At 34.9% G+C, this 27,335-nt stretch overlaps 1 protein-coding gene across 5 annotated transcripts in view; it reads right to left on the minus strand.

Moving 5' to 3' along the window:
• The window catches only part of LOC141508420 (disks large homolog 2), a 2,787,507-nt gene that overhangs the window by 1,127,563 nt on the left and 1,632,609 nt on the right, over positions 1–27,335 (minus strand). For 2 of the 5 annotated variants that reach the window (XM_074217020.1, XM_074217019.1), the window contains exon 1: positions 22,011–22,322. The exons of the other annotated variants lie outside the window; for them this stretch is intronic. In XM_074217020.1, coding sequence (XP_074073121.1) covers positions 22,011–22,322 — 312 coding nt within the window. Of the gene's footprint in view, positions 1–22,010; positions 22,323–27,335 lie in introns of those variants that run through there. 5 annotated transcript variants of the gene reach the window in all.

Here is a 27,335-nt window from a genome sequence, read left to right on the forward strand (position 1 = left end):
GAAAAGCAGGAGAATTCTAACAATCTTTTCTACAGTTAATTCCTATACATCACAAATCTTTCTTAAAAATTGAGAAAGTACTCTATTAAACTCCTTTTATGAGACAAATCTATTACAAAAACTTAAATCAGTGAAGAATAAAGAACAAAAAAACCCCCAATATAATTAATGAATAATGATGATTCTACAATGTTAAAGTAAAATGTTAGAACATCTTACAGATATTTATCCAAAAGCTATTCATTATGACTAAATTGAATTTATATTAGGGATGCAACATTAGTAAAAATATAATTAATCATATTAAAAAGTCAAAACTTTATGAAAAATCTCTTCTGGTTGCTCTAAAGTCTGATTTAAATATATATATATATATATATATATGTACATATATATATATATATAAAATTAAAATTAAGCAGTTTATGTTAACATAATACACTAGGAATATTCAAGCAAATTAAATGAACTAATGAAAATATAGTTAGTTGATTGCTGCCTTTAGTTCCCTAAAGAGAACCAAAACAATACTATGTTGGAGTCAAGTTGCAGTGTATCCATCTATGATTGATCAGAGCAATATAAGCTCAGAATGCTCTACCACAGGTTGAGAACAAATAGCCCATGTGCAATAAATACCTGATTGATTATAAGAATCGATAAGTTAAAAAAAGGATAATTTCTTTCCCCACTATTATTTGATGCAGTTCTAGCAATGCTAACACCCAGGAAAGGAAAAGAGGAAGAAATCTGCCGAAAAAGGGCACAGAAGAGTCAAAACTATCTGCCTAGGCTAATGACAATGAACTTTTTAATATTTAATAATTTTGGGGTTTTCAGATTACTTTCTATATGCTATCTAATTTATTTCTCACAACTGTCTTTTGAGCTAAATACTATTTTTATTTCTATTTTACATTTGTGGAAACTGAGGTTCCAGCAGGGTGGTTGCCTTGATCAGGATTTCACAGCTAGAAAATATCTAAAGTAGAATCAAATTTTTCTGTTCCTGTCTATGAATCCAACCTTCTATCTCCCATGCTATTTAGCTGCCTAATGATTTAGTCTGAAAATAATTTAATTAAAAAATCCTAGGGGGGCAGCTAGGTGGCACAGTGGATAGAGCATCTGCCCTTGAGTCAGGAGGACCTGAGTTCAAATCCATCCTCAGACCTATAATACTTCCTAGCTGTGTGACTTTGGGCAAATCACTTAATCCCATTGCCTTAAATAAATAAAAAAATGTAAAAATCCTAGGGAATAAGCAAAGAAATACTTTGGGAATTCAATAGTTTCAACAATGTTATAGTCAGGCTATAAAATATTCTCATTTTAAAGTTGAGGAAACTGATGCAAAAATTGAGTGCTTGTTAGAGATCAAACATTTAGTAAATGTCTGAACCTAATTTGAACTCAGGTTTTCCTGACTCAGGGTCCAGTGCTCTATCTATGTGATTTCTACATAATAATTATTAGTAATAATATTATTTTTATATGATAAAATTCAAGATGACAAAAATTGAAAAGAAATTAAAGATAATTATAAAGTTCATAGACTATCTGGGGATCAGTCAACTAAGATACACTCTAGGCTTTTATAGGTTTCATTGGAAAATATATAAATTAAAAAAAAATAACAACTTTACAGCCTGGAGGGCTATTTAGTGCTCATGACTATAATGTTCCAATGAAGCAGTGTTAAGGCTTAGTGGACAGAGTTCAGATTAGTTTCAGGTATTTACTAAATGTCTGACCCTAAACAAGTCACTGTATTTTTTGTCTCAGTTTTCTCAACTGTAATCTGGGAATAACAAATTAATGTTGTGATGCTCAAATGAACAATATTTGTAAAGTACTTAGTTCAATGTGGCATAGAATAGATACCATAAAGTGCTTATTCCTTTCTTTTCCTCTCCTCCATATAATAAAGACAATAATTCTACCAAAGTAAATTAGGAATATTAATGCTATATTCATCAAAATATGAAAAGGGTTGCTTTTTTAAAGGTAGATAAAATAATTTTAAAAACCCATTTAAAATGGAAATCTAGAATATTAAGGGCAACGATGAACAATGGCAGGAAGGAAAGCAAGAAGAGGGGTAGGGCAATACTTCTAGACCTCAAAACTTTTATAAGACAAAAGTCATCTAAAGTATTTCAGATAAGTTTTAAAAACCAGACAGAAAAGTAGATTGGGGAGGGGGGGAGAAATTAGATAATAAAGAATCAAAAATAATTGAACTTAGTAAATCAATCTTTAATAAATCCCAAAACATAAATCAACTAGGAAATAATTTCCTATTTCATAAGTACTACTGGGAAAATTGAAAAACAGTCAGGTAAAAACAATACTAAAACTAACATCTTCTATGAAATTACACAATAAATTTAAAATTGATTTACTACTCTGATATTAAATGTGAGACAACAAAAACAGATTAGAAACATATATACTATATATATATATATATATATATATATATATATATATATATATATATATATATATATATATGTAGCTATGAGTAGGGCACCATATCCCAATCCAAAAGAGATGAATGTAATTTCAAAAGATAAAATCGATAATTTTTATGACATGAAACTTAAATGTTTTTTATACAAATAAAGGTTACCTATTTAGGATAGTAAGTTAAATAGCTTACCAGGAATAAAAAATCAAGTATCTCTGGACAGGCTATGACATACAAGATGGATCTGAGATCCACATAACTATGTGATCCAAAACCACTCCCCAACAGAGAAGTAATCAAAGGACATGAACGAACAGCTCTTGGAAGAACTGCAAACTATTAGTAATCTTTAAAGAATAATCCAAATAACTAATGATGAGAGAAACAAACCAAAACAACTCCAAGATTTCACCTGACAGTCATAAGATGAGTAAAGATGTCCAAAGACAGTAATAATCAAGTTTTGAGAAAAAGGACAAGCACATTAATTCTTTTGGTGTTACAAATCATTGTGGAAAGGAAAGAATTATGAAAACAAAGTGACTAAACTATATAAACCCCTAGATTTGGAAATTATAGGCATTTGCTAGAAGGAATTAATTGTCAAAAAAAAGCCTTGATATCTAGCAAAATATTGACAGCAAAACTTTTTTGCATTAGCAGTTTTGAAAGCCAAGTAAATGACCATTTTCTGGAGTTGACTAAACAAATTGTGGTAAATGAATGCAATGGAATAGCACTGAGTTATGAAGATATTAAGAATATGACGACTAAAGAGAAACATGGAAAGACTTAGATGAACTGATGCAAACTGAAATAAATTGAGCCAAAACACAATACATGTTTGCAGCAATGTAAATGGAGAGAACCACTACAAAACAAGTAAAAATGAATATTGTGAAAAGGCTAAAACAAGCTTGGTCCCAAGACAAGAAAAGACTCAAGTTTAAAGGTTTGGATAATTGTATATAAAGTCAGATATTATTTTGTTGATGTTCAAATCAGTTTTCCTGATTTTCCCTCACTTTCTGTTTTTATTTTCTTTTAAAATTCTTTGCTGTATAAGAAAGCATACTGGGAATCTAGAGATGGATGGATGGTTATAGGCTAAATATATCAATTACATATAAAATCTAAATATAGCAATAAAAATATTTTGAAAATATTTTGAAAAGGTGATTCTTTTATGAGGGGGTAAACATGTACATTCTTATCCTCAAAAGCCTTTTATGATATAGATTTGAGATCCATTTTCATCTTTTCCCAGTCACATTCCAGCCTGTCAATGTTCCTTCTAAATTATAGTACTTAAAGTAAACACTGCTACTGAAATGATACGATCATTTTCTTATTTTTCTCATCTGAAAATTTGAAAATGTAACATCTGATTTATCTATCTCACTCATCGGCTTGTAAGAAGAAAAGTGATATAAAAGCTATTTGTAATCACAATGCAAAATACAAATGTTGGCCATTAGAACTGTATTATTATTTTCTGTATTCAAGAATTTCACACTCCTATTGTCTGTTGAAAATGACTTTCTTTGGAGGGGTGGAGTCAAGATGACTGAGTGGAGGCAGGAATTACCAGAAACACTTCCCCAAGACCACTCCCAATGCCTTATACTTATGACTCTAACCAAATTCTAGAATGGTGGAATCAAAAGAAAAACTGAGAGAAACAATTTTCTGGATCAAGACAACTTGGAAGATCTGTGGGAAGGCTCTGTTCAAACAGCATTGGAAAGGGTGGCTGAACCAGAGCAAACAAACTCCAGCCATCCAGGAACAGTCACTGGAAAGCCTGGATCCCTGGGGATGCTTTGAGCTGTGGCAGTTTCCAGACCTCTCTGCCCAGGGATGACCAAGGAAAACTTGGAAGATCTGAGGGAAAATTGCCAGAGTGAGCATGGAGTCACCCAGCAGCTGCTTCCAGAATGATCAACCCCCAGTTGTTAAGGGGTTCCATGGAGGCTGCAGGGTCTCTCCAGTATCCCTGGGGCAGAACTCTTGGTTTGCCTATACTCAGAGCCATGTCCCAGTCTGGGACCCTATAATGTCATAGTAGAACAGGGACTCTCCTCACTATTCTAGGGCAAAGGAGAGTGCTTGTGGCATCCACAGAACAGAGCACAACTTAGGATATCAGGCAGAGCTCCTCATAATTCCTTGAAGGAATTGAAGTCCCTGTGGGACTTCCCCGCCTGTGTAGGTGGTGGTGGGGGATGGCCCATAAAAAGAAATCCTCGAAAATTTAGAAAAGTGCATTTTCCACCCTGGAAGCAGAACTCCAACATAATAAAGAGTTAAAATCAGATCACAGACTGGAGAAATGAGAAAACAATAGAAGAAAAACAATCTTATCATAGATACTCAATTACTCTGGTCCCATGGAGGATTAAACACACAATTGGCAGATGACAAAGTCAAAGTTTCTGTATCCACAGCTTTCGATAAAAACATGAACTGGTCTCAGATTATGGAAGAGCTCAAAAAGATTTTTGAAAAGCAACTAAGGGAGGTAGAGGAAAAATTGGAAAGAGAAAAGAAAGCAATGCAGGAAAAACATGAAAACCCAGTCAGCAAGTTGGTGAAGGAGATACAAAAAATTTCCTGAAGAACATAACATGTTAAAAAACAGTTTAGGTAAATGGAAAAAGCAGTCCAAAAGGTAAATGAAGAGAAGACTATTTTAAAAAAGCAGAATTGACCAGATGGAAAAGGAGACAAAAAAGCTCTCTGAAGAAAATAATTCCTTCAAATGTAGAATGGAGCTAAAGGAAACTAATGACTTTGTGAGAAATCAAGAAACATTAAAACAAAACCCCCCCAAAAAGGGGAAAAATTAGAATAAAATGTGAAATATCTCACTGGAAAAACAACTGACCTGGAAAAAAAAAGATTCAGGAGAGATAATTTAAAAATTATTGGCATTCTTGAAAGTCATGAGCAGGAAAAGAGTCTAGACTACATTTTTCAAGAAATTCACCAGGAAAACTACCCTGAGATCCTAGAAGCTGAGGGTAAAATAGAAATTGAGGGAACCCACTGATCACCTTCTGAAAGAGATCCCCACTGCACTCTAAAAAAATCTCCTAAGAATATTATAGCCAGGGGAGGCTAGGTGGTGCAGTGGATAGAGCACCAGCCCTGGAGTCAGGAGTTCAAATTCCGGTCTCAGACAATTAATAATTACCTAGCTGTGTGACCTTGGGCAATCCACTTAACCCTATTGCTTTGTAAAAATGAAATTAAAAAAAAGAATATGATAACCAAATTCCAGAACTTTCAAGTCAAAGAGAAAATATCACCAGCAGCCAAAACCAGCTATAGTCAGGATTACACAGGATTTAGCAGAGTCTACATTAAAGGCTCATGGGGTTTGGAATATGATATTCCAGAAGACAAAAGAGCTTAGATTACAACCAAGAATAAACTATCCAACAAAATTGAACATTCTCTTTCGGGGGAAAAGAGGGAAAGTCATTGAAATAGGGCATTTTCAAACTTTCCTGTAGAAATGACCAGAGCTGAAAAGAAAGTTTGATCTTCAAGTACAGGACTCAGATGAAACATAGAAAGTGGGGATGGCAAAAGCAAATTATGAAAGATTTAATGATGCTGAACTGCATATAGTACTGCATGGAAAGATAATACTGATAAATCATTTGAACCTTCTTATATATTAGGGCATAGAAGGGGCATATATAGACAAGGCATAGGAGGGTGGTGAATATGAAGGTATAATATTTATAATAAAGATTGAGTTAATGGGCAAGAAAAGATTATACTGAGAAAAAGGGAAAGGATAGGTGGAATGGACTAAAGCTATTTTATGTAAAAGAGGCAAGAAAAAGTATTTGCATTGGAGTGGAGGGGGCAGTGTGAAGGGGAATAAGTGAGCCTTCATTCTCATTGAAAATGGCTCAGAGAGGAAATAACATATTCAATAGGGAATGGAAATCTATCTTAATCTAGAAGGAAAAAAAGAGATTGAAAGGGATGGAAGAAAGGGATCAGAGGGAAGGCAGGGTGTTGTAAGTGATAGAAGACGGTAGATTATGGGAGAGGAAAGGTAGATACAGCACACTTTTGAGGAGAGACAGGGTGAAAGGAGAGAATAGAATGAATGGGGTGGGGAGGAATAGGATAGAGGAAAATACAGATAGCAATACCAACTGTGAGAAAAAATATTTAAATACCTTTTCTTTTCTTTTTAAATTATAAAGATTTTATGTATTTTGAGTTTTACAATTTTTCGCCTAATCTTACTTCCCTCCCCCCACCCCCCCACAGAAGGCAATTTGCCAGTCTTTGTATTGTTTTCATGGCATACAGTGATCCAAATTGAATGTGATGCAAGAGAAATCATATCCTTAAGGAAGAAACATAAAGTATAAGAGATAGCAAGATCAGACAATAAGATATCAGGTTTTTTCCCTAAATTAAAGGTCTTTGTCTTTGGTCTTTGGTCTTTGTTCAAACTCCACAGTTCTTTCTCTGGGTACAGATGGTATTCTCCATTGCAGACAGCCCCAAATTGTCCCTGATTGTTGCACTGATGGAATGAGAGAGTTCATCAAGGAAACACCTTTTCTGATGGACTTCTGAAAAAAAAAATGTGATTCATCCCAGAGACAGAGCTGCTGGTGTCTGAACACAGACTAAAGTACAGGTTTTTTTTTTTTTACTCTCTATTTTTCTTGATGTTTCTCTGTCTTTGTGGGGGGGGGAGGCAGAATTATGCTAACTTTTACAACAAGAACTATTGCAGTAATGTGGAAATAAATAAATAAAATAAAAAAAAAAGAATTTCCTCCCTTCCCTACTTTCATTCTTGATTCTTTCAAAAACAACTTTTTAATGACCTCTAGGATAAGCACTTTAAAGCCTGTATTGTTATTTCTACCTCATCCCTTATCCTGCTAAATTCATAAAGGGCATTGTCCATAGTTATTATTTTGAGAGATGTGCAATGACCTAAATAGGGTTTGTTTTCTGACCCATACTGAGTGAGAAAAAAAGTTATTGGCTTCCCATAAAGAGAACATAACTGAACAAAATAAAATGTGGTTCTTTCGATGCCCATGTATGCTACACACTAGTAGCGAACCATTTTATAACATCTTTCATTTCTGTTATGCCCTGGGTCAAATTACATCTCTCACTACATACAGGAAAGGTCTGGAATGTACTGAATAGATGTGAAGGAAGGTATTAGACCTGTCTGGAAACTCTGGCATTATGATAGGGTCTCATGATTATATTAATTTTTATGTCTCAGTAATGGATAGCTATGACAACTAAACCACTGGCCCCTCTAACTGAGGAGAGGCCAATTTCTGATTTTCACAAAGTATGACAAACCCATTTCCACATCAATTTAGCCAATTGGTCTATAACACACAGGGAAGACACTCTAAATGGCTGAAATTTATTCACTAAACATGAAAATCTCACCACCGACTTGAAATTCAACTTGAAATTCAATTGAGGCTTAAAGAGAACATGACTCAGAAATGTAGAATTTTAATTCATAGAAAAAAAGTACTGATATCATTTAAATTTAGAGGGTTTTTTTGTTTTTTGTTTTTTAGGTTTTTGCAAGGGAAATGGGGTTAAGTGGCTTGCCCAAGGCCACAGAGCTAGGTAATTATTAAGTGTCTGAGACCGGATTTGATAAATTTAGTTTTAAAGAATAATATGCCAAATAGAACAAGGAGCATTTCACATTGGGGTCTTTGCCGGCCTTTTAATCTATCGTTGTCTCACAGCAGCTAAGGCTAGTTACCAATTTCAGCTCTTGCTGATTTCCTTTCCATTGGGAGGGATTTTCTTGGGATTCCAAGAAATTATGTTTGAGATCCAGATTTTGAGCTGGAATCTGAAGCCTGACACGGAGGAAATAACAATAGATTTGAAGTGAGGGGACCTTGGGTCAAAAACACATTATTTTTATGACTTTAGATAAGTTCTTTCATCCCGCAAGGCCTGTTTCTATATCCATAACATGAGTATTTGGGACTAAATACTCATTTAGAATTTGTCTAGGTCCTGCCATTAAAAAAAAATCAGAAGAACCTAAAGCACTTCTAAACAAAAATGGTCAAATTAATTTATTTTTCTTGGTTAGAGTCTAAGTTGTTTTTCCTCCATTACCTTCTTTTTCTTTTCTTTTCTTTTTTTGCAAGGCAGTGGGGTTAAATGATTTGCCATAGTTAGGTAATTATTAAGTGTCTGAGGTCACATTTGAACTCAGGTCCTGCTGACTCCACAGCCAGTGCTCTATCCACTGCACCACCTAGCTATCCCTATGTTCTTTTTCTTTCTTCCTCTCCCCACCTTATTCCATGTAAATCCTTTAACTTCAGGTTTACATTCTGGGACAGTTAGGTTATATAGTTACCCCTTCCACATCATGGGGTTTAGAGGGTACCCCTCTCCCTGTGGTCTGGAAAATCCACATAAAATATTTTGGCCCTCCATTTGTACTAGAGAAATTTAAATTATTATGGAATTAAAAGATAAAACTATGTTAATGTTATACAATTTAAATATATATTTTATGCATTTCTAAGTTTCCAAATTTTTTTTCTGTGTTGTCTACTGGCCTTCATATGTCGTCTCTAGTTCTGCAAAACTCCTCCCTCCCAAAAAAAATTATCATTTAATTTATTAGGCTGACCTATGAAAACTTCAGTGGGGAAAGTTTCAGTGTAGAAGGGATAAATGTGTTTACATTGTTTCGTTTTTATTTGAAAGGAAGAGGTGGTTGCAGAGATTCATGCAGACATAAGAGAAGATTGGCAAGAAGATATTGGTCTAGTCAAGTGTTTGGTGGTGATCTGTACTTGCATAATAAATCACAGGGTTGTTGTAGTACAACAGAATCCTGTACTTGTAGTCAGAAAATCTAAGCTTGAGTTCTCCCTAGGCTTGAGTCCTTGCTCTGATATTTATTGTCTGTGTGACCTTAGAGCAAATTATTTAACTTCCTGGAGATTTAGCTTTTGGCATATAAAATGCCAATAATATTTAGATTATCTCTCTTTCTCTTAATTTAATTGATAGCATTTCAGATAATAATTAGTATAAAATTGATCATAAAATCTTCCATAGTCTACTTTTTTTTAGATTTTTCATGACAATGCTTTCTCCATGTTCTTGCATCTATCTAATTATACCTCATTTGAAGGAACTGCATAAGGAACTCAAGACGTTAATTATATTTGAGATGCGAAACTTAACTGGAATTTGAAGAGTGGCATGGCACAGTGAATACAGCACTGTTCCTGGAGTCAGGAACACCTGAGTTCACATCTGATCTCAGTTGTATGATAGCTATCTGACCTTTGGCAAGTCACCTAACCCTCTTTGCTTCAGTTTTCTCAACTTTCAAATGAGCTGGAGGAGGAAATGTCTGCAAAAAAAAAACCCTAAATGGGGTCATGACATGAATGAAACTACCAAACAACAACAACAACAATAACAAATCTTGGACTGGGATTTGGAGAGCGGTACTTCCTGGATCTTCTGCATTTTCATTAAGGTCATGTCCACTAAACATAGGTGTCACTCAAATGACTGTTATATGACTTCTTAGCTTCTCCCTCTATACTATTTTCATGGTAATTATCTCCTATATGCATGTAATTTTCAGCTCTATTTATTCATCCCTAACATCTTTCCTGACCCCCAAAATACCATCACCAAATGTTTACTGGACATCTTGAACTGAATGTACTATAAACATGCTAAATTGAGACAAAATATTTATTTCTCCACCTTATAGATTTGCTATCATATTGTTATCAAAAAAATCAGTCTGTTATTTTACTTATTGTTACTAAAAAAGAGTAAAAGGAATAGAGTGTGACAAAAGATAGATCTAAAGGACAAAAGAAAGATCTAAAAAAATGGAACACTGATGCAAATCTCATTTCTATGATACCTTTCATTTTCCAAAGTGCTCATGGAATAGGTGGCCTTCCTTGAAGGTAGGCAGCTTAAGTAGCATATCCCTATTTTAAAGAACATTTGAAGCTTATAGAATCAAAGTCAGAACTTGCCTAGGGTTATCTATTTAATGAGAATCAGCATCAGGCTCAAGTTCACATCTTTTCATTCCGAGATCATATATTTTCCTGTGAATGTATGCATTATAATGAAATGTTAAATTTTGACTGTGCTCTAATTATTTTGCATAATTTTGCTTGCTTTCATTTTCTTTCTAGTTCCAGCCTTGACTTTCTGAACTTTAAAACCATTCCTTCTCTACTGCTAGTTGCTCCTAGAACTTCTCTCAGCGTCTGGGGTCTCCTTGCCCTGGAACAGTCTTGAGCAACCTATAGTCTGTTTATACTTGGATATTTCTCCACATGCCAATTCAACTTCTCCCATTGTTAAAATCCTACCAGGGTCCCCAGCTTATGGAACAGTCCAGGCTGACCTTCCCTCATTCTTTTCTCAGTCTTATATCTGACTTGAACTTCAAGACAATCCTCCTATGTAGTTACCTTCCCACTCCTAATCCTACCAGTCAGCTTGATCTTGTATGTTGTTTTTCCCATTAGAATGTAAGCTCCACAAGGGAAGGAAATCTATTTCTTTTTCTCACTTTGTCATACATACTCCCATCTTTTGAGACATAGAAATCAGAATCAGAGAATTAAAAGCTAGAAATCTTAGAAATCATCCATACTTATACATTTTTTTTATGGATGAGGGAATTCAGAGAAGTTGTGAGGGTTTTCCAAGGACACAAAAAAGGGCAGTAGAAAGCTAGGATTTGAAACCCGGTTTTCTAACTTAAAAATTCATTCTCTTTAATATACATACACATACACATACACATACACATACACATATACATATACACATACATATACACATACACATGCCCATACATATACATAGAGACATGCATATACATACATATAAACATATTAACACACATACATTCACATATAGATATGTATATATCTCAAAAGGGATTGGGGAAGACTTCTTTGGTTCTCTCATTGGATGCCATGGAGGATAAACCAATATTTAACAACACTGACATTCATATGGAGCTTTGTGCTTTATAGAATAATTTCAAGTGATCTTTTATTTGCATCTTACAACAACTCATTCAAGAAAGTATGGATGAATATTTTCCTTTTATACATAAGGAAACTAAGATATTAAGTGTCAGAGACAAGGTTCAGGCATAAAGTATTGGTGGCTCTATGTCCAATATTCTATTACAACAAACTGCAGTGGTATAAGGCATGTCCTTTGCTGTCAAAAAGCTTCTATTTTTCCTTTCAGAGAAGACTATCATATAAACCAGAATGAGAAAAGAGCATAGTATATAAAAGTGTTGGACTGGAGGCAGGAAGACTCAGGTTCAGAAAATCCCACCTTCTACAAGAAGCTTTCCCCATCTCCTCTTAATTCCAATGCCTTCTATAATTATTTCCTATTTCTCCTGCATATATTTTACATACATACATGCTTATAGCCATATATTTATATATAAAAATATAAATATATGTACATACACACATGTGTGTGGATGGAGCAATTCTCTACTGCTTGTGCTCATTTTGATCTAACAACACCAAATAAACCCAGGAGCTCCATCAGCCAGCACCACATCATCCACCAGCAAATGGAGAAGTTTTGAGCACTGTGGGCAAGTTCACTTACCTTGGGAATGTCCTTTTCAAGGAAGTATACACTAACAATGAGGTGGTTGACAAACACATTGTCAGAGTTAGCTCAGTATTTAGGAGGTTCCAAAAGAAAGTATGGGAGAGAAGTATTAGAATGACTACCAAACCGAAGGTCTACAGAACCATTGTGCTGACCTCATTTCTATATGCTGTGAAACCTGGACAGTCTACCAGTGCCATGTGAGGAAACTGAATCACTTCCATTTAAATTGTCTTAGGAAGATTCTGAAGATCACCTGGAAGGAGAAGATACCAGACACTGAGGTCCTTTCTCAAGCTAAACTGCATAGTATTCCAACATTACCATAGGGCGCAACTACAATAGGCTGGACACGTTGTTAGAATGCCAGACAAATGCTTACCAAAAAAACCCTATTTTATGGAGAACTTATACAGGGCAAGTGCTCACAAGGGGGTCAGAAGAAACCATACTGAGCACACTGAAAGTCTTATTGAAGAACTTTAGAACTGATTGTGTAGTTTGGGAGACACTGGCACAGCACCATCCAGCATGGCATGCCCTCATCAGTGAGGGTGCTGTGTTCTATGAGGAAAGCAGAATTGAAGCAGCTCAAAGGAAATGTGACATCTGTAAGTTTAGAGTCCCCACCCCAGGAGTTCACATGGATTATTTGTGCCTGACCTGTGGTAGAGCATTCTGAGCTTGTATTGGTCTGATGAGCCATGGTTGGCCACATTGTAATTTGTCTCAAACATAGAGATAATGTTTTGGTCTTCTTCAATAACGAAAGATAAGAATCAACCAACCAACCACCAAGGTCAAGTTCCCAATTCAGCTTCAGTTTTCTCATCTCTAAAGAGGTGGAAGTGGGGAAAGTTACACTGATGTGATTCTTAGTACTAAATATATGACCTAATTAAACTGGTTCTTAAATTTTGGTTAAGAATTACTCCAAAAGGACTTGCATGAATTGATGCTGAGTGAAGTAAACAGAACCAGAAGAACATTGTACACACTAACAGCAACATAGAGTCATCATCAACTATGATGGACTTGTTCAATAATCAAAAACAATTCTAAAAAATTTGTGATGAAAAATACCATCCATATCCAGAGAAGGAATTCTGGAGTTTAAATGCAAACCAAAGGTTACTTTCTTCAACTTTAAAAGTTGTCTTATGTATTATGTTCTTTCTAATGACTTTTCTCATTTCAATTTGATTTTTTTCATAACATGATTCATATAGATTTATGTTTAACATGGTTATACATGTATAATCTATATTAGATAGCTTCTGTCAAGAGGAATGGGGAAGGAATGCAGAGAGGGAGAAAAATGCAAAATGTAAAACCTTGAAAAAACAAAAAAATGATTGCTGAAAATTATGATTGCATGTACTTGGAAAAACAAATAAATAAAATGTCAAAAAAAAAAAGAATTATCCAGGCAGAAGGCGAAAAGGGTATCTAACTTACCATAATAGAAAGCTGTAATTTTTTTACAATAGACAACATATTTTAGTGGAAAGAACACTGAATTTGAAATGGTAAAACAGATATTCAAATTCCACTATCAATGTCATTTGTGTAAATCATTGCCTCTGTCCTAAACTCAGTTTCCTCAAATATAAAAAAGGGGGGGATTACATTAGATAACTTCTAAAACATTAGAAGATGTCTAAAGTAACCTTCACATCTAAATCCAAGGAACAAATATTCACATTGTTTGAATCTTGATAGTTTATATCTTCAGCTTTTTCTGAGGGGCCTGTAATGTAATTCAAACAACCAGATTCCTGATAGAGAATTTTTTTTCTTTTAAGGCATCAGAATTTAATTGAAAGCTGCAACAAAACTATGGGTCACTGCCCTAAGATAGCACAACCCATCAGAAGAAACTGGAAAACTTGTTTGACATTACTTTTTAATGAGGCATCACCAATGGGAGTAATCTGTAGTACTTTCCATCTAATGATGAAAATGATGGGGGAAAAGGTCAGACAGTTTTGGGGAGTTAATACTGAAACTAATTATAAAATCACATTTCATCATACTGTCACATGTCTCCTGGAGAATGAATGACTACTAATTTAGACAGTGGAATTGTGTGTCATGCCATTTTCCCTGGGTATGTCCTCATCAAATACCTTTCATTGATGAAATGGCATGACCCAAAGGATTTCAGCACCACATTTATGAACAGTGATTACCATGGGAAGATGTTGTGAAACAACAAAAATACTGATTGTGGAGTTAGATAAAAATCTAGGTCCTCTAGGAAGGAAGTCATTATTATATTAGGCACAGAAAAGCTTTCCTATGAATAGAAAAGTCATGTTACTCTCCCTCACAGAAATCCTCACAAGTCAGATTTGGAAGGGTTATTGGTACACTGAAGTAAATCACTAATTTTACAAATGAAGAAATTGAATTTCAGAGGGGGGAAGTATAATGTAATAAACTCTAAATCATAGTGTCTGAGTTCAAATCTCAGTTCTCTTGCTTCCTAACTGTGTGTGTTTTGGACAACTAACTCAACTTCTCTGGGCCTCAGTTCCCCCATTTATAAAATAAGGTTTCTGGATTAGATAGAAGATGACTATAGTTCCTTTTAGCTTTAAATAAATGATTGTGGATACTGTGGTTGGTATTGTAGAAGACAATATTAAATAGACAACATTAAAATATTTCCTATGCCCCTTACACAAATTCTTTCCTTTGAATCTTCTAACAACTATCTAAGGCAGAAGTTGGAAATAGTATTATTCCCATCTTAAATAGAAGAGTAGGGCTCAAAGATTTAGTGTGGATTTCCCAGAATTATATACTTACTGAGTATCTCAACTGGGAATGAAACCCCTGCCTTCTCAACCTGTACTATTGTCATTATATCACTTTGATCCTTCCAAATGAAAGCTCCTTGAGGGCAGGTTATCATTTCTATTTTTGTACTATTAATACTGTCTTTAGTGTCAGACATATAGTAGGAGTTTACTGATTGGTGGATGAGAAGAAAATAATCATGGATTTACCACGACTGGAATTCTATATTTACTACAATGTAGGAAATAGTAGCATTGCAGAAAAGAAACTGCTTCCTTAAGAAGGACAAGTAATTGTGGACAAAGGAAATGGAAGTCACATAAAGAATAAAATAATACAATAGTCAAATAAAAATATGAACAAATAATGACAGACAACCCAAGGTAGTCTTAGGAATGGACTTTAGAAATCATTATATGTAACACACAGACATTGAAGTCTAGAGAGAGGAAGCAACTTGCCCAAAGTCATAAAATGATTAAAAAAGAATGAATGAAAAAAAATTATTACTGGGAAGCAGTCTGGCAAAAAAAAAAAAATAGGTCTAGATTACTACTTTACACCATATTCTACAATACATTGGATTCGTGTCCTTGATATTAAAGTTCATACTACCAAAAAAATCAGAAGATCAATAGATCATACACCGCTCACAACTGTGAAGAGGAGATTCTTTATTTGTATGTTGGTTTCTTTCATGATATCAGAGTTAAGTGACTTTTACAGGGTAAAATAAAATAAATAACTACTAAGTGTCTAAGGTCAGATTTGAAATTGGATCCTCTTGAGCCTAGAATCAGTGCTTTATTCACTGTGCCACCCACCTGTCCAGTAGATGTACTCTTATCAATAAAAAAGATACAGCCACTTTCAAAAGATAAAATAGAAAACCTTAAATGCATGAGATTTAATTACTTTGGCAAAAATAAAGTAAATGCAGAGATAATAAGAAGGAAAGTCACTGAATGGGACAAATCTTTGTATAACACAGTTTGGCATTTAAAATATAAATAAATTAATATATTATATAAATGTGTTTATATATATACACTTACACACATATGCATACTAAGATATTGCCCAGTAGAAAAATGATTAAAGTATATGACCAAAAAATTCTTGTGCAAAGTATTCACATTTACAGGAAAGAATATACTTCATCACTATAGCAGAAATGGAAAACCAAAGTACTTATGAAACTATATACAAACAAAAACCTGAAGTTTTACCTCACAGCTTGAAAATTGAAAAAATGACCAAAAATGGCAATAGACAATGTCAGAGGGATTATTAGATGATGGAAACATTAATGCACTATGGATGGAGCTATCAAATGGTATAGCCATTTTGAAAAGTAAATTGGAATTTTGTACATAAAATGATGGACTCATCCATATCATTAAATCCCTAAATTTTATTACCCTAATTCTATTATTCTATTATACCCTAAGAAATCCACTGATATGCATAAAGGCCCCATACCAAAAAAATAAAGCAGAACTTTTTGTGGTAGTACAAGATTAAAAATAAAGTAGCTGACCATCAATTAAGTGAGAAATGGCTAAACAATTGTGTTATATGAATGTAAAGATAAATTTCTGTTCTCTAAAAAAGGTTATGTATTATGGATACACAGAAACTTGGAAAGATCTCTAGAGGGAAGCAAGCAGAGCAAAGAAAACATATACCTAGTAATTACAACAAAAGAAATTGGAAACATACATACACACAAATCACAAGTAAATGTAGCAAAATTATAAAGATCCAGCATAACTAAAAAGTAAAGTTATGAGCATCCCAAATAACCATTTATGGAGGTGGGAAGTTCTCAACTATTGAACATTACCTAAGTTTTTTAAGTTTTTCAAAATATTAATGATGCTTAATTTTCTTCTCTTCTTTTTTTGTCTTTAAACTATTATCCATTATGTGGAATAATTAGAAGGAAGAGAGGAGGAATAGTGGGGAAAATTTTTTGATATAAAAAAGAAGACATCAATAAAACTTAAAAAATAAAAGGTATATATTAAGTTCTTACTAAGTTCAAAGCACTTCACCAAGCCCTGGGTATACAAGGTGTAAATCCTTTATTTCTAAGTTTTCACAGTCATAGAATAAAATACAGGTAGTTACATCTACATGTCTGATCATAAGACCCAGGGATACTTATGGTATAGCTATAAGGCAGATGGCAATGCATCTTCTTTCCTATTATTAATAAAATCTCATCTGTTTCTCACCACCAATAAGTGGTCAACTCAACTTTCTAAATACAGGTCCTCTGACTTCATAATCCAGAAACCATTCTAATCAGAAACCATTCTGTCTTCTACTACATGTAATTAGTAGCAAATGAGTGATATAGATGTCACCTATAAATTAAAGACATGAAGAGCTAATTGCATATTGGAGTAGTGTGAGGTTTCATGGAGGAAGTTTACTATGGACTTTAGCATGTGTATTTGTATTTTTGTATGTATACACATATGAATTAATACTAGTTAAGCTGATAAAATCTTTACCTGATTGAACTGTAGCTAGAGAGGAAAAGCTCCATTTTTAGAATTTAGGGACCACAGCTGAATGTTTCATATGCACTTTTTTATTTTTTAAACTTGTTTGAGAAAAAAAATGTTTCAGTTCACCATTGACTTGGAGTATATAAGCACTAGATGGGTTCATAGGACCATAGATTTATAGCTAGACTGGACTCAGACATCAACTAGTTCACATGCTTCATTTGACAAATGAAAATGAGGTTCTAAGAGGCTATGCCTTAAAAATTCATTTAGGGAACAAGAAACCAAGACTTGAACTTAGACCCCCTCCCAACTCCAAATCTATCACTTTATACTGTACCACACTACCTCCTTTGAATTAGAGGACATCTATTTTAAACTCTTTATTTTCTAATACAGGAAGTTATAATTTAGAAAAATAAAGAACTTTTCCTCTGGTCAGAGAAGTGTCAGGATTAGAACTCAGATCTTATGATTCTAAAGCCAAGGAATTCTCCCCCAAATTCTTCCTTAGGGCAGTTATTAGTTTCTGAGAACACTGAAGGACAAAATGTCACATCAGCATAATGTGGTGTTCTGTAGGCATCTGCTGGACAGTTGCCTGGTCCAACTAGATGCAATATTAAGTAACACATTCAAAAGAAACTATATACAAACTAGAAATTTGATGCAAGACATCATTAGCAATGATAACTTTTGGACAGAAAATTCTCTAGATTTAAAACACACACACACACACAGATTGATAAGCTTAATTTCAGAGTAACTTAATGTTAGTGACAGAAGGAATCCCAGAGGTCATCTATTCCAATCCTCTCATTTTATAGATAAAGAAACTGAGACTCAGGGAAGTAGAATAATTTGCCCAATGTCACATTGCTGTAGGAAGGTAGAAAATGCAAGAGTCAAGTCTGTCCCCTAGGCTCTGAACAAAATCTTGTCTAATACACCCTGCTGCCAATCTACCTTTAGCGGCATTGACTAGGATGTCACATGAAGCAAAAAAAGTATACTTTCCCACAAGAGTGAGGGATCTTCTTAAGAGTAGATATTTATTCCACAACTGGCATTTTGGACCTGATGATTTTCTATGTGCTTGCCTGTTATTATGGTCATAAATATAACTATTTAAATTCTATCTGCTCAAATGGAACAGAACCTTCTTTCTAGAGAGAATGTTACTTTTTTTTGCAAATCAGCAGAGAAGCAATTTAATAAAGGATATGGAAGAAGAATTAGAAACAGTGGGGGGAGTGACAAAAAGACAAATTTCAGTTAATTACTTGTGAAATTTTTCTAATAATTAACACAAGAGTAGAGTGGACAGTTTCCAAGGAACTTCCAAGCCCTGTGACTAAAGTGCTTCAGACCAAGTTGGGATGACCATGAGTTCAGGGACTTTAGGTAGCCCTAAAACTTGGTAATCTTCAAGGGTCTCTTGCAAAACAGAGATATTGAATTACAGTGGTTTTATGAAGAGAGTACTATTTGCACTAAGAGCCTCTGATATTGGGAATTAAGTAGAGAAATATAAAAAGATCTCCAAGTAATTATGATAACCCAGCTCTCCTAGCTGCAGGTAATGGCCATATTCATTCTCATAAGATGCAGTTAATCTGTGAGCAGTTTAAAAATCTTCATGACTATATTCATCCTTCCAAATATCTTCTTCAAGGAATTGTTTGTAACTTATTGGACATTCATAAATTATTTTTAAAAATTCTTTTCTGTCTTTGCTGTGGATGTCATTGGCATTAAGCACCATCAAACCCATTCTCATCTTTGCAACACTCCAAGAATTAATACAGGGATTCTTAAGTCTTTTGGAGTCCATGATGTAGGTAGGGGAAACTTTGAGTCAGGGTGTAAGCAGATGAAACTAAGGGTAAATTCCACTTTATTTTCATTTAGTGCTAAATGAAATTTATCATTTCCTTCAATTAGAATTTAAAAAAAATTATCCTGGGAATAATCCATATCACCAGATATGGCAAAAAATACCCATGGTAAGGACTGTCCTCAAATTTCCTAAACAAAATTAGTTTTAATTCATTTTATGTGAATACACACACACACACACACACACACACAGATAAATAGAGAATGACAGTCTGGTAGCACTGGAAGGGACCTTATAAATCTACTTCGACCTTCTTATTTTTCAGTAGAGAAAAAATGAATTACAAAAAATATGTGACTTGCCCAAATAATCCTGAGACTAGAATCCATTTCTTCTGAAACTACTAAAAAGTACTCTTCTGAGCACACAATATCTTTCTAAACATCTATGTGGTACTTTTTGTAAAACAGGGACAGGGAGCCTCTAATGGGGTTAGTAACATCCTGCAATTTTAAATTCCTTCCCCAATATATAAGATTACGATGTGAAAATGTTTGAGAATCAAGTAAATATGTGGATGAGATAAAAAAAAGAGTTTTGAAAGAAACTTAGAGAAATGTATTTTTCCTTTCCCCTGCTCCATCCACCTTCAACCTCTTCCCCTACCCTACATTCTCTGGAAAGGGGATTGCCTCAGTGCATTGCTCATTCATGCTATCACTGTATCATTGAAGATTCTCAGAATGGACAGTCAATTTTGATATTTAAAGGCATTGAGTGGCTATAAATTAAGCTGAAGTGATAAGGTCACTTTGTTAAACCAATGAAGGGAAAAGATATCCTTAGTTGATAGCAAAGTGTACTGAGATTTTTTAGCAGAAATATATTTGTGCTATCAACACAATGGAAGTTACAGTTGAAAAAAATGAATTGAATCAATACATGATATAAAAACTATTATATTTAGTTTAAAAGGATTGAAATATTAAGACAAGTTCACTTCTTTTACTCTATCAAAAACCAGATATTAAACTCAATTTCGTCACCTTCCAACAAGTAAACCTTCCAACCAGTTTATTTCTAAATCATGAATCTATCATCCCTGTCTATCACTGTCTATATATTTATAGCTATAAATACAACATATATGGACACACTTAGCTAATTGTGATTTAAATACATAGGCAGATATTCATATCCTCCAAAATAATGAGAAATTTTTTAGTATTATAGAAGCTAAGCATTGAAAGGGAATTGTGATTAACTTTGATATGCAATTAATAAGTAGCATTTACCTAAATGATCCATTTTTTATTTCCAAATTGAAATTAAATCTTGAAGATATGTATTATAGAAAGGTAAAAATGCTGAAAAATGCAATCTACTCTGAAAGTCTTATATTAAGGGAAAAAATCAGGAATCAGTGCCACCTAAGTACATTCCAAAGATCTAGTGATCAATGACACTCTCTTGGAAGCACTTTTTAGAAGCCACTATTAGAATTAAAATGCATGCCAGCTTCTAGACCATAAAATTTTATATAAGATCAATACCTATTTCTCTATTATGCTAAAATCACATTAAAATTGAGAAATGATTCCTTTCTTCTACAATTCTATTTTTTCTTTGTCCAAGTCATTGTAAAGGGTAGATTTAATATAATATAATTTTGTATATATATATATATATATATATATACCCACATTTACATACATATATATTAATGTGTATATATGAATATATACATAATTATCTATTTGTGGTTATGTGTATTTATAAAATAACTATTGCTACAGTTTATTCTTATTTCTTATCACAGGTAGGATGTTGATTTTTTTCCCTTTCATATTAAGGGGAAACTGGGATGGGGAGTCACTCTCATGAAAATGAATGAGATGGGGACAAGCAGAAAAGATCCAAATTAGGACTTTCTACAATGTCTGTTCCAGAAGTAGATTAGTGTAAAGAGGTAGAATTAAAGCTTTTATTATTAATAGTTATTTCACTGCTTTATGAATAATAGAAATGTTCCCTGGTTTTATCCTCAGTGAAATAATGAGTGTTATAAAATTATTTTCAATTGAGCCCTTAATTAGTATGATCTGTCACTTAATGTAAGCAAATCTTCCTCTCCCAAATGGAAAGATGTATAACATTATAACCTAAAATGAAATAAGAATTCAAATCAACTTTTTTCATCTTTAAAATAACTATGTGTTTATGTGTGTTTTGGGGTGGGGAAGAGGAAGGAGTGCTTGATTAATACTCATTTTCTCTCTGTGATCAAAAAAGGAAATGAAGCTAGGCTCTTCCCAATAATGGCAAGGTAATATCTATATAGTCACTGTGCTGTTAAATAAAAGACCAACAGAAGGAGAAAATTTGAAGTGTCGGACAAGTTGCACTGGGTGTTAAGTGACCCCTGCCCCCCCTCTCATAAAACATCCCACAGCATCCAAAGATTTCCCAAGAACACCCAGAGATGAGATCTAAGAAAGACATAGAACACTGACATGCTGCTACTCCCCGCTCTCCCATTTCCCAAGAATGCATCCTTTCCACAAATAAGCAAAAAAGACAGCAAAGGAAAGTTTGCAAGTAATACTAGTAGGACACAACTTTCCAGAAGCATGCGTCCCAAGATACATTTAAAAGTCCCAAGGAAGAGGCTCACCTGTGCTGGGGGGCTGAACCAGCCATGGGGGCAGGAGCAGCGCTCCCCACATGGCCCTTTGCTCTTAGCCCCCATTTTCTGTGGGCTTTTCCTCACACTGTCCCACAGGGTGACAAGCTTGGTCCTGTTTGGGGGTTGGCCACCAGGTCCTGAAGACGGCATGGTCTGAGCCCCATAGCCGAGCCCCTGTGGATTCCGCTGCCAGCCACAGGCACAGTGAGCTTCCCTCATCAGTGTAGGCACAGTCCTGCTAGCATCCATCCCCTCCGACCCCCCGCAGCAGCTCTGCTGTTTAGTAAGATAGGCGTTCATGTGGCACTGATGCCCACCAGTTTCCTTGGAGAGCTTTCGAGAAAAATGAGCCCCCCCTCTGCCCTCTGCCTCCCTAACCCCCCCTTCTTCCAGGCAGCTGCAAAGTCCTTTGCTGTGGACCCTTCAGTACCTTTGACAGCTGCTACAGGCAGTGCATCGTGGGAGCAGGGAGCAGCGGCTCAGCCCAGCATTATCTGCTGGCTGGTAGCTCTTTGTCAATAGATGACTCAACTCACAGAGCAACTTGACAGCATCCCTGCTCCAGGCAGAAGCAATCAATGCTCCACACAGCTGGGCTACAAGACTGTACTGTGTGTGTGTGTGTGTGTGTGTGTGTGTGTGTGTGTGTGTGTACGTGTGTGTACGTGTGTGTACGTGTGTGTGTGTGTGTGTGTGTGTGTGTGTGTGTACACACAAGCAAAACCCTTATTTGTGGAAGCCCCACAATAGAGAGACACAATGAAACTGGTCATTTCGTTAACTGCCTTTTCTAACCCAGAGCCACATGGAAGGCAGTGTGTAGGAGATCTGCAAGTGAAACCAGTGACCTTATTCTCCCCAGAGCTCTTTCTCCCCAGAAATAATGCACACAGACCAAAATAGTTTAGCCAATAGCATGGAATGCTATTAGGAGCATACCTGGAGAAGCATTTCAGACCCCCAGAGAAATGTTTTTTTTCTTTTTTTTCTGGAAAGCCAATGGCCAACATAAAGCAATGCATAATAAGTTGAGTAAAAGTATTTTGCATCTTAATTTGAGTGATCACTGATATAGGAAAGACTGAGAGGGATAAAAGTATTCCTTTTGGGTCTCTTGAAGAGTTATAATTGGGGAGTTTTGTTTTCTTAAAACAGTGATCACACAATCAGGAAGAGAATTTATAATAAAAACAAAATTCATCAAGTAGTAAATGCTGATGAAATCCTTCTGGTTCAGAATAGAGCAATTTTGAAAACAGTTGAAATTGACGAGTTGGCTGTTTTTTAAACAGAACTTTTCCTTACTCTGAATCATTCTGAAGATTTCCTTCCCCATCTCTTACCACAACAAATACATTCTGCTCAAAGGATGGCATTTTTAAGTGAGAGAACCACCAAGCTCTCCCATCCATTATTCTTACTTCAAACTATACAATTCCACCATTCTCTCACAAGAAAATATATGAAAGTAATTTCATTTAAAGCAACTGATTTCCAGACAGGATAGAATGAATCGCTTTACAAGATTCACTACCAAACTGAATGTGGAGGAATACTTGGCATTTGCAGTAAAGGCACCATTTTTTGAAAAACAATAAAGAAAATTTCTCTTGCCATTTGTTCTCAACCGCAGTTTCACCAACTCAGAACTGAAAAAAAAACATTCTGACTCACATTTAAAGTTTAGGTCATAAATATACAAAACTAAATGAGAAAGAAAGCGATGATTTTAACAATAGAACTTTCTTCTCTCTACACTCATTTCAATTTCACAGGACCACCCCTATGTAGTTCATTTCTACAGCTATATTTTCATCATTGTCTTCTCTTTTGAGCTTCAGACTTACTTCTTTAATTGTTTAGAGGAGTAGTTTCTAAAATGTTTGATCGCTACCATGACAAATATGATTTATTTCCTAGAAGATATGTTAAGATTTGGAGTGTGTGTGTGTGTGTGTGTGTGTGTGCATGTGTGTTGGACAAAAAAGGAAAATGAAAATTTCTGAATCACAACCTGCACAGTTGCCATAGTTGAGCTCAAATCACAACTTCTTCTAAGAGGAAATTTCTGACTTAGAAGGGGGAATATTCATATCTAGCGCAACAGTGGGAGAGATGAAGTGGGGAGTATTGGGTTATAATGAGTAAATGATAGATTCAGTTCTACTAGAGACATGCCCAGTTTATTGGTTATCATGGGGAAGATAGGATATAGGACATCTTACCTCTGTGAGGTTGATCACATATGCCATAGGGTGAAGGGTAGTGCCCTTGTGGAAATCTCATAACCTCCCTGCCAAGGATATTCTTCCTGTCTCCTACTTTGGAAATCACTATTTGAGAGAAAGTAGCCACAGGGATGACCTACTAGCATGGCAAAATAAATCACCATATCCAACAAATCCAAGACTTATGCTTTTCCTCTGAAAATGGTCCCCATTATGATTTTAGTAACTTTTTAAGGGCACTGCCACCCATCTATTCTTCCATGTTCAAAACTGTGGCTCTTCTCTATTTTATTCCTTTTTTTAAAAAAAATTATTTATTTGTTTTTCCTCGTAAACACAACAGTAATTTTTATCCATCTTTTTTGCAAGATTTTGAGTTTTACATTTTTCACTCTCCCTTTCTTCCCTTTCCCTTTGACAGAAAACAATCTGATATAGGCTCTATACTTATAACCATGCTAAACATAGATTCATATTGATCCTGTTGTGAGAGAAGAATCAGATTCAAACAGAAGAAAGAAAACATTAGAGAGAAAAAAAGGCATAGTACATAAGACAACTTTTAAAAACTGAAGATAATAAGCTCTGATCCTCACTTAAACTCCATAGTTCCTTCTCTGGGTATGGAGGGCATTTTCCATCATGAGTCTTAAAAATTGTGTTTGATTATTGTACTGCTGAAATGAACAAGTCTATTATGGTTAATCATTACCTCACATTGTTGTTAGTATATATAAAGTTATTTTGGTTCTGCTAATTTCACTTAGTATCAATTCATAAACTTTTCTAATTTCACTTAGTATCAGTTTCCAAACCTTTCTGAAATTCTGTCCCTTATGATATCTTATAGAACAATAGGTTCCATTACATACGTATACCATAATTTGTTCAGCCATTCTCCAAATGATGGGCATCTCTCTCTCTCTCTCTCTCTCTCTCCCTCTCTCCTCTCTCTTCCCTCTTCCCCCATCTCTCCCATCAACTCTCTATTGACCATTGAGTAAATGTCAAATATTCTACTTCACATTCAAACTGGCTGAATACCTGTGGAAAGAACACAGGTTCTGGAATTATTATGAGTCCTAAAATTAACTACAATTTTTGACCAGAGTAACCTTGATATATTCACTTCAATTTTCTGAAGCTCAGTTTCCTCATGTTATAAAATGGAGGGAGAGGGACTAAAATAAATAACTGCTAAGATTTTCCCAGGGCAAGAATCTCTCCCTACAATTTCCTGTCATATACTTTATTGAGAATTACCTTTAGGTCTATAGTAAAGGTGTTCCTAATAGGAAGAAAAACAATCAATTTGAAGAGCCCTGAACTGAATTCGAAGGATGCTAACTCCAATTATCTTCATCTACAGGACATCTCTCCCCCTATCCCACACAGAAATTAGAATATTCTCTTTCTTTGAAGAATGAAATCAAGGCCAGTATTTGAAGGCAGCAGTATTGGGAGGAATAGAACAACATACAGTAGCCAAGAAGAGCAATAAAGAAAATCACCCTTCTTTTCTTTTATCCAAAATCAAGCAAGAAATGCTAGAAGGAATCACTGGGTCAAATTAAGCCTTAGAGAGCATCCAACTCTTACAATGTCTCACTGTGATGCCTGGATGCCTCCCGCATCGAAGCAGTGTGACAGTGTAATCGCTCCCAGAATGAGAATGTCAGGAAATGATGTGTTGGGTTCTTTCCAATCCCATTTAGCCAGGGGGTATTTCTCCTGTTCTTCAAAGGCAGATATCATTGCTCAAAGGGCCACTGGCATCTAGTGGGAAGACATAGCCCTCTCTCAAAAGTCAGACTATCCATATACTAGTCATTCGATAGAAATCAATCAGAATTCTTTACAGTTATATATGTCTTACAGCAAAATTGAGAGAATATTAGCCATAAATATCTCTTGTACATCACAAAGTAGAGCTATGGTGCAACTACGGGGACTCAGCACAAAATATTCTATTCTTTCTGCAAAGTAATGCTCATTTCAAACAGAATGAAATTCCGGAAGACTTCTGTTTTAATCATCATAGCATGTCAGCCATATATGGTCTCTAATGAAAATAATATTTTATATGTCTTTTGTTCTTTTCCTCCTCAGATCTCAAAGTCCTTAGCAAATTTTAATCAAACTTCATTACAATAACTTATTGAAAAATGATTTTTAATACTTTCATGGGTGTAAAGGATTTTTTAAAGATATTTTCCCTCAGAGGTGACATTTAACTTGGCAAGACTGAGGTCATTACATTTAAAGGTAAATATGTCTAACCAGAGTGCTGGACTAGGAGGCAGATCCACTAATTAAAGATAATCCAATTTTATCAACTATAATTGAACCTGCATACAGACCAGGGGATGACATGAAATTCTGTCCAAATGAGAATTAGCAGCATGCAAGTAAACATGCCTATTTATCCCAGGGATTTAACAAAGACAGATGGAATACAGGATGGTAAATGCCCAGTATATATTGCAGTGAACTTTCTTTGACCTGTCAGTAGCAGCCTAAGGAAAAAATTACCAAATTTAAGAAGCAAGTCTTTAAAATGATGCTCCTCTATCACTTAGGCTAGCAAAGTAGAAAGCATAGCTAACTAAGTAAATTGTGATACAAGACTATGCTCTTCAGAATTTCTTTCAGATAAAATTTCCTTTGGGCAACATGTGGGAAATACAAATATTAATTATGGAAGAATAGCTCAGAGCATGGAGGAAGATGTTTCAGGAGCAGAAGGCCTTTTGTATCCATGAGTGACATATTAAGTAACCATAAAATGTTGTGAAGTTCCAGAGACACAATCCCTTCTTTTTTATGGTTTCATAAAGCCTGCTTTCTGTGATTGCTGGGATAGCATCATTATAAAAATAGAGAAATTTCTATTTCATGATACCTGGGTTCATGTAACCCTTGGGCTCAAGCTGCTTTTCAAAAGAGAAGAGAATGAAGCATAATTTAGGCCCATTTAGCTTTCCAACCATATACTTAAAATGAGAGTAGAAATGAAGGCTAAATAAAGGACACAGAACTCCAAAATTAAACCACACTTACTCACCTTTCCCTTGGGGGGGCAATC

Source organism: Macrotis lagotis, chromosome 1, assembly GCF_037893015.1.
Source record: "Macrotis lagotis isolate mMagLag1 chromosome 1, bilby.v1.9.chrom.fasta, whole genome shotgun sequence".
Lineage (NCBI taxonomy): Eukaryota > Metazoa > Chordata > Mammalia > Peramelemorphia > Peramelidae > Macrotis > Macrotis lagotis.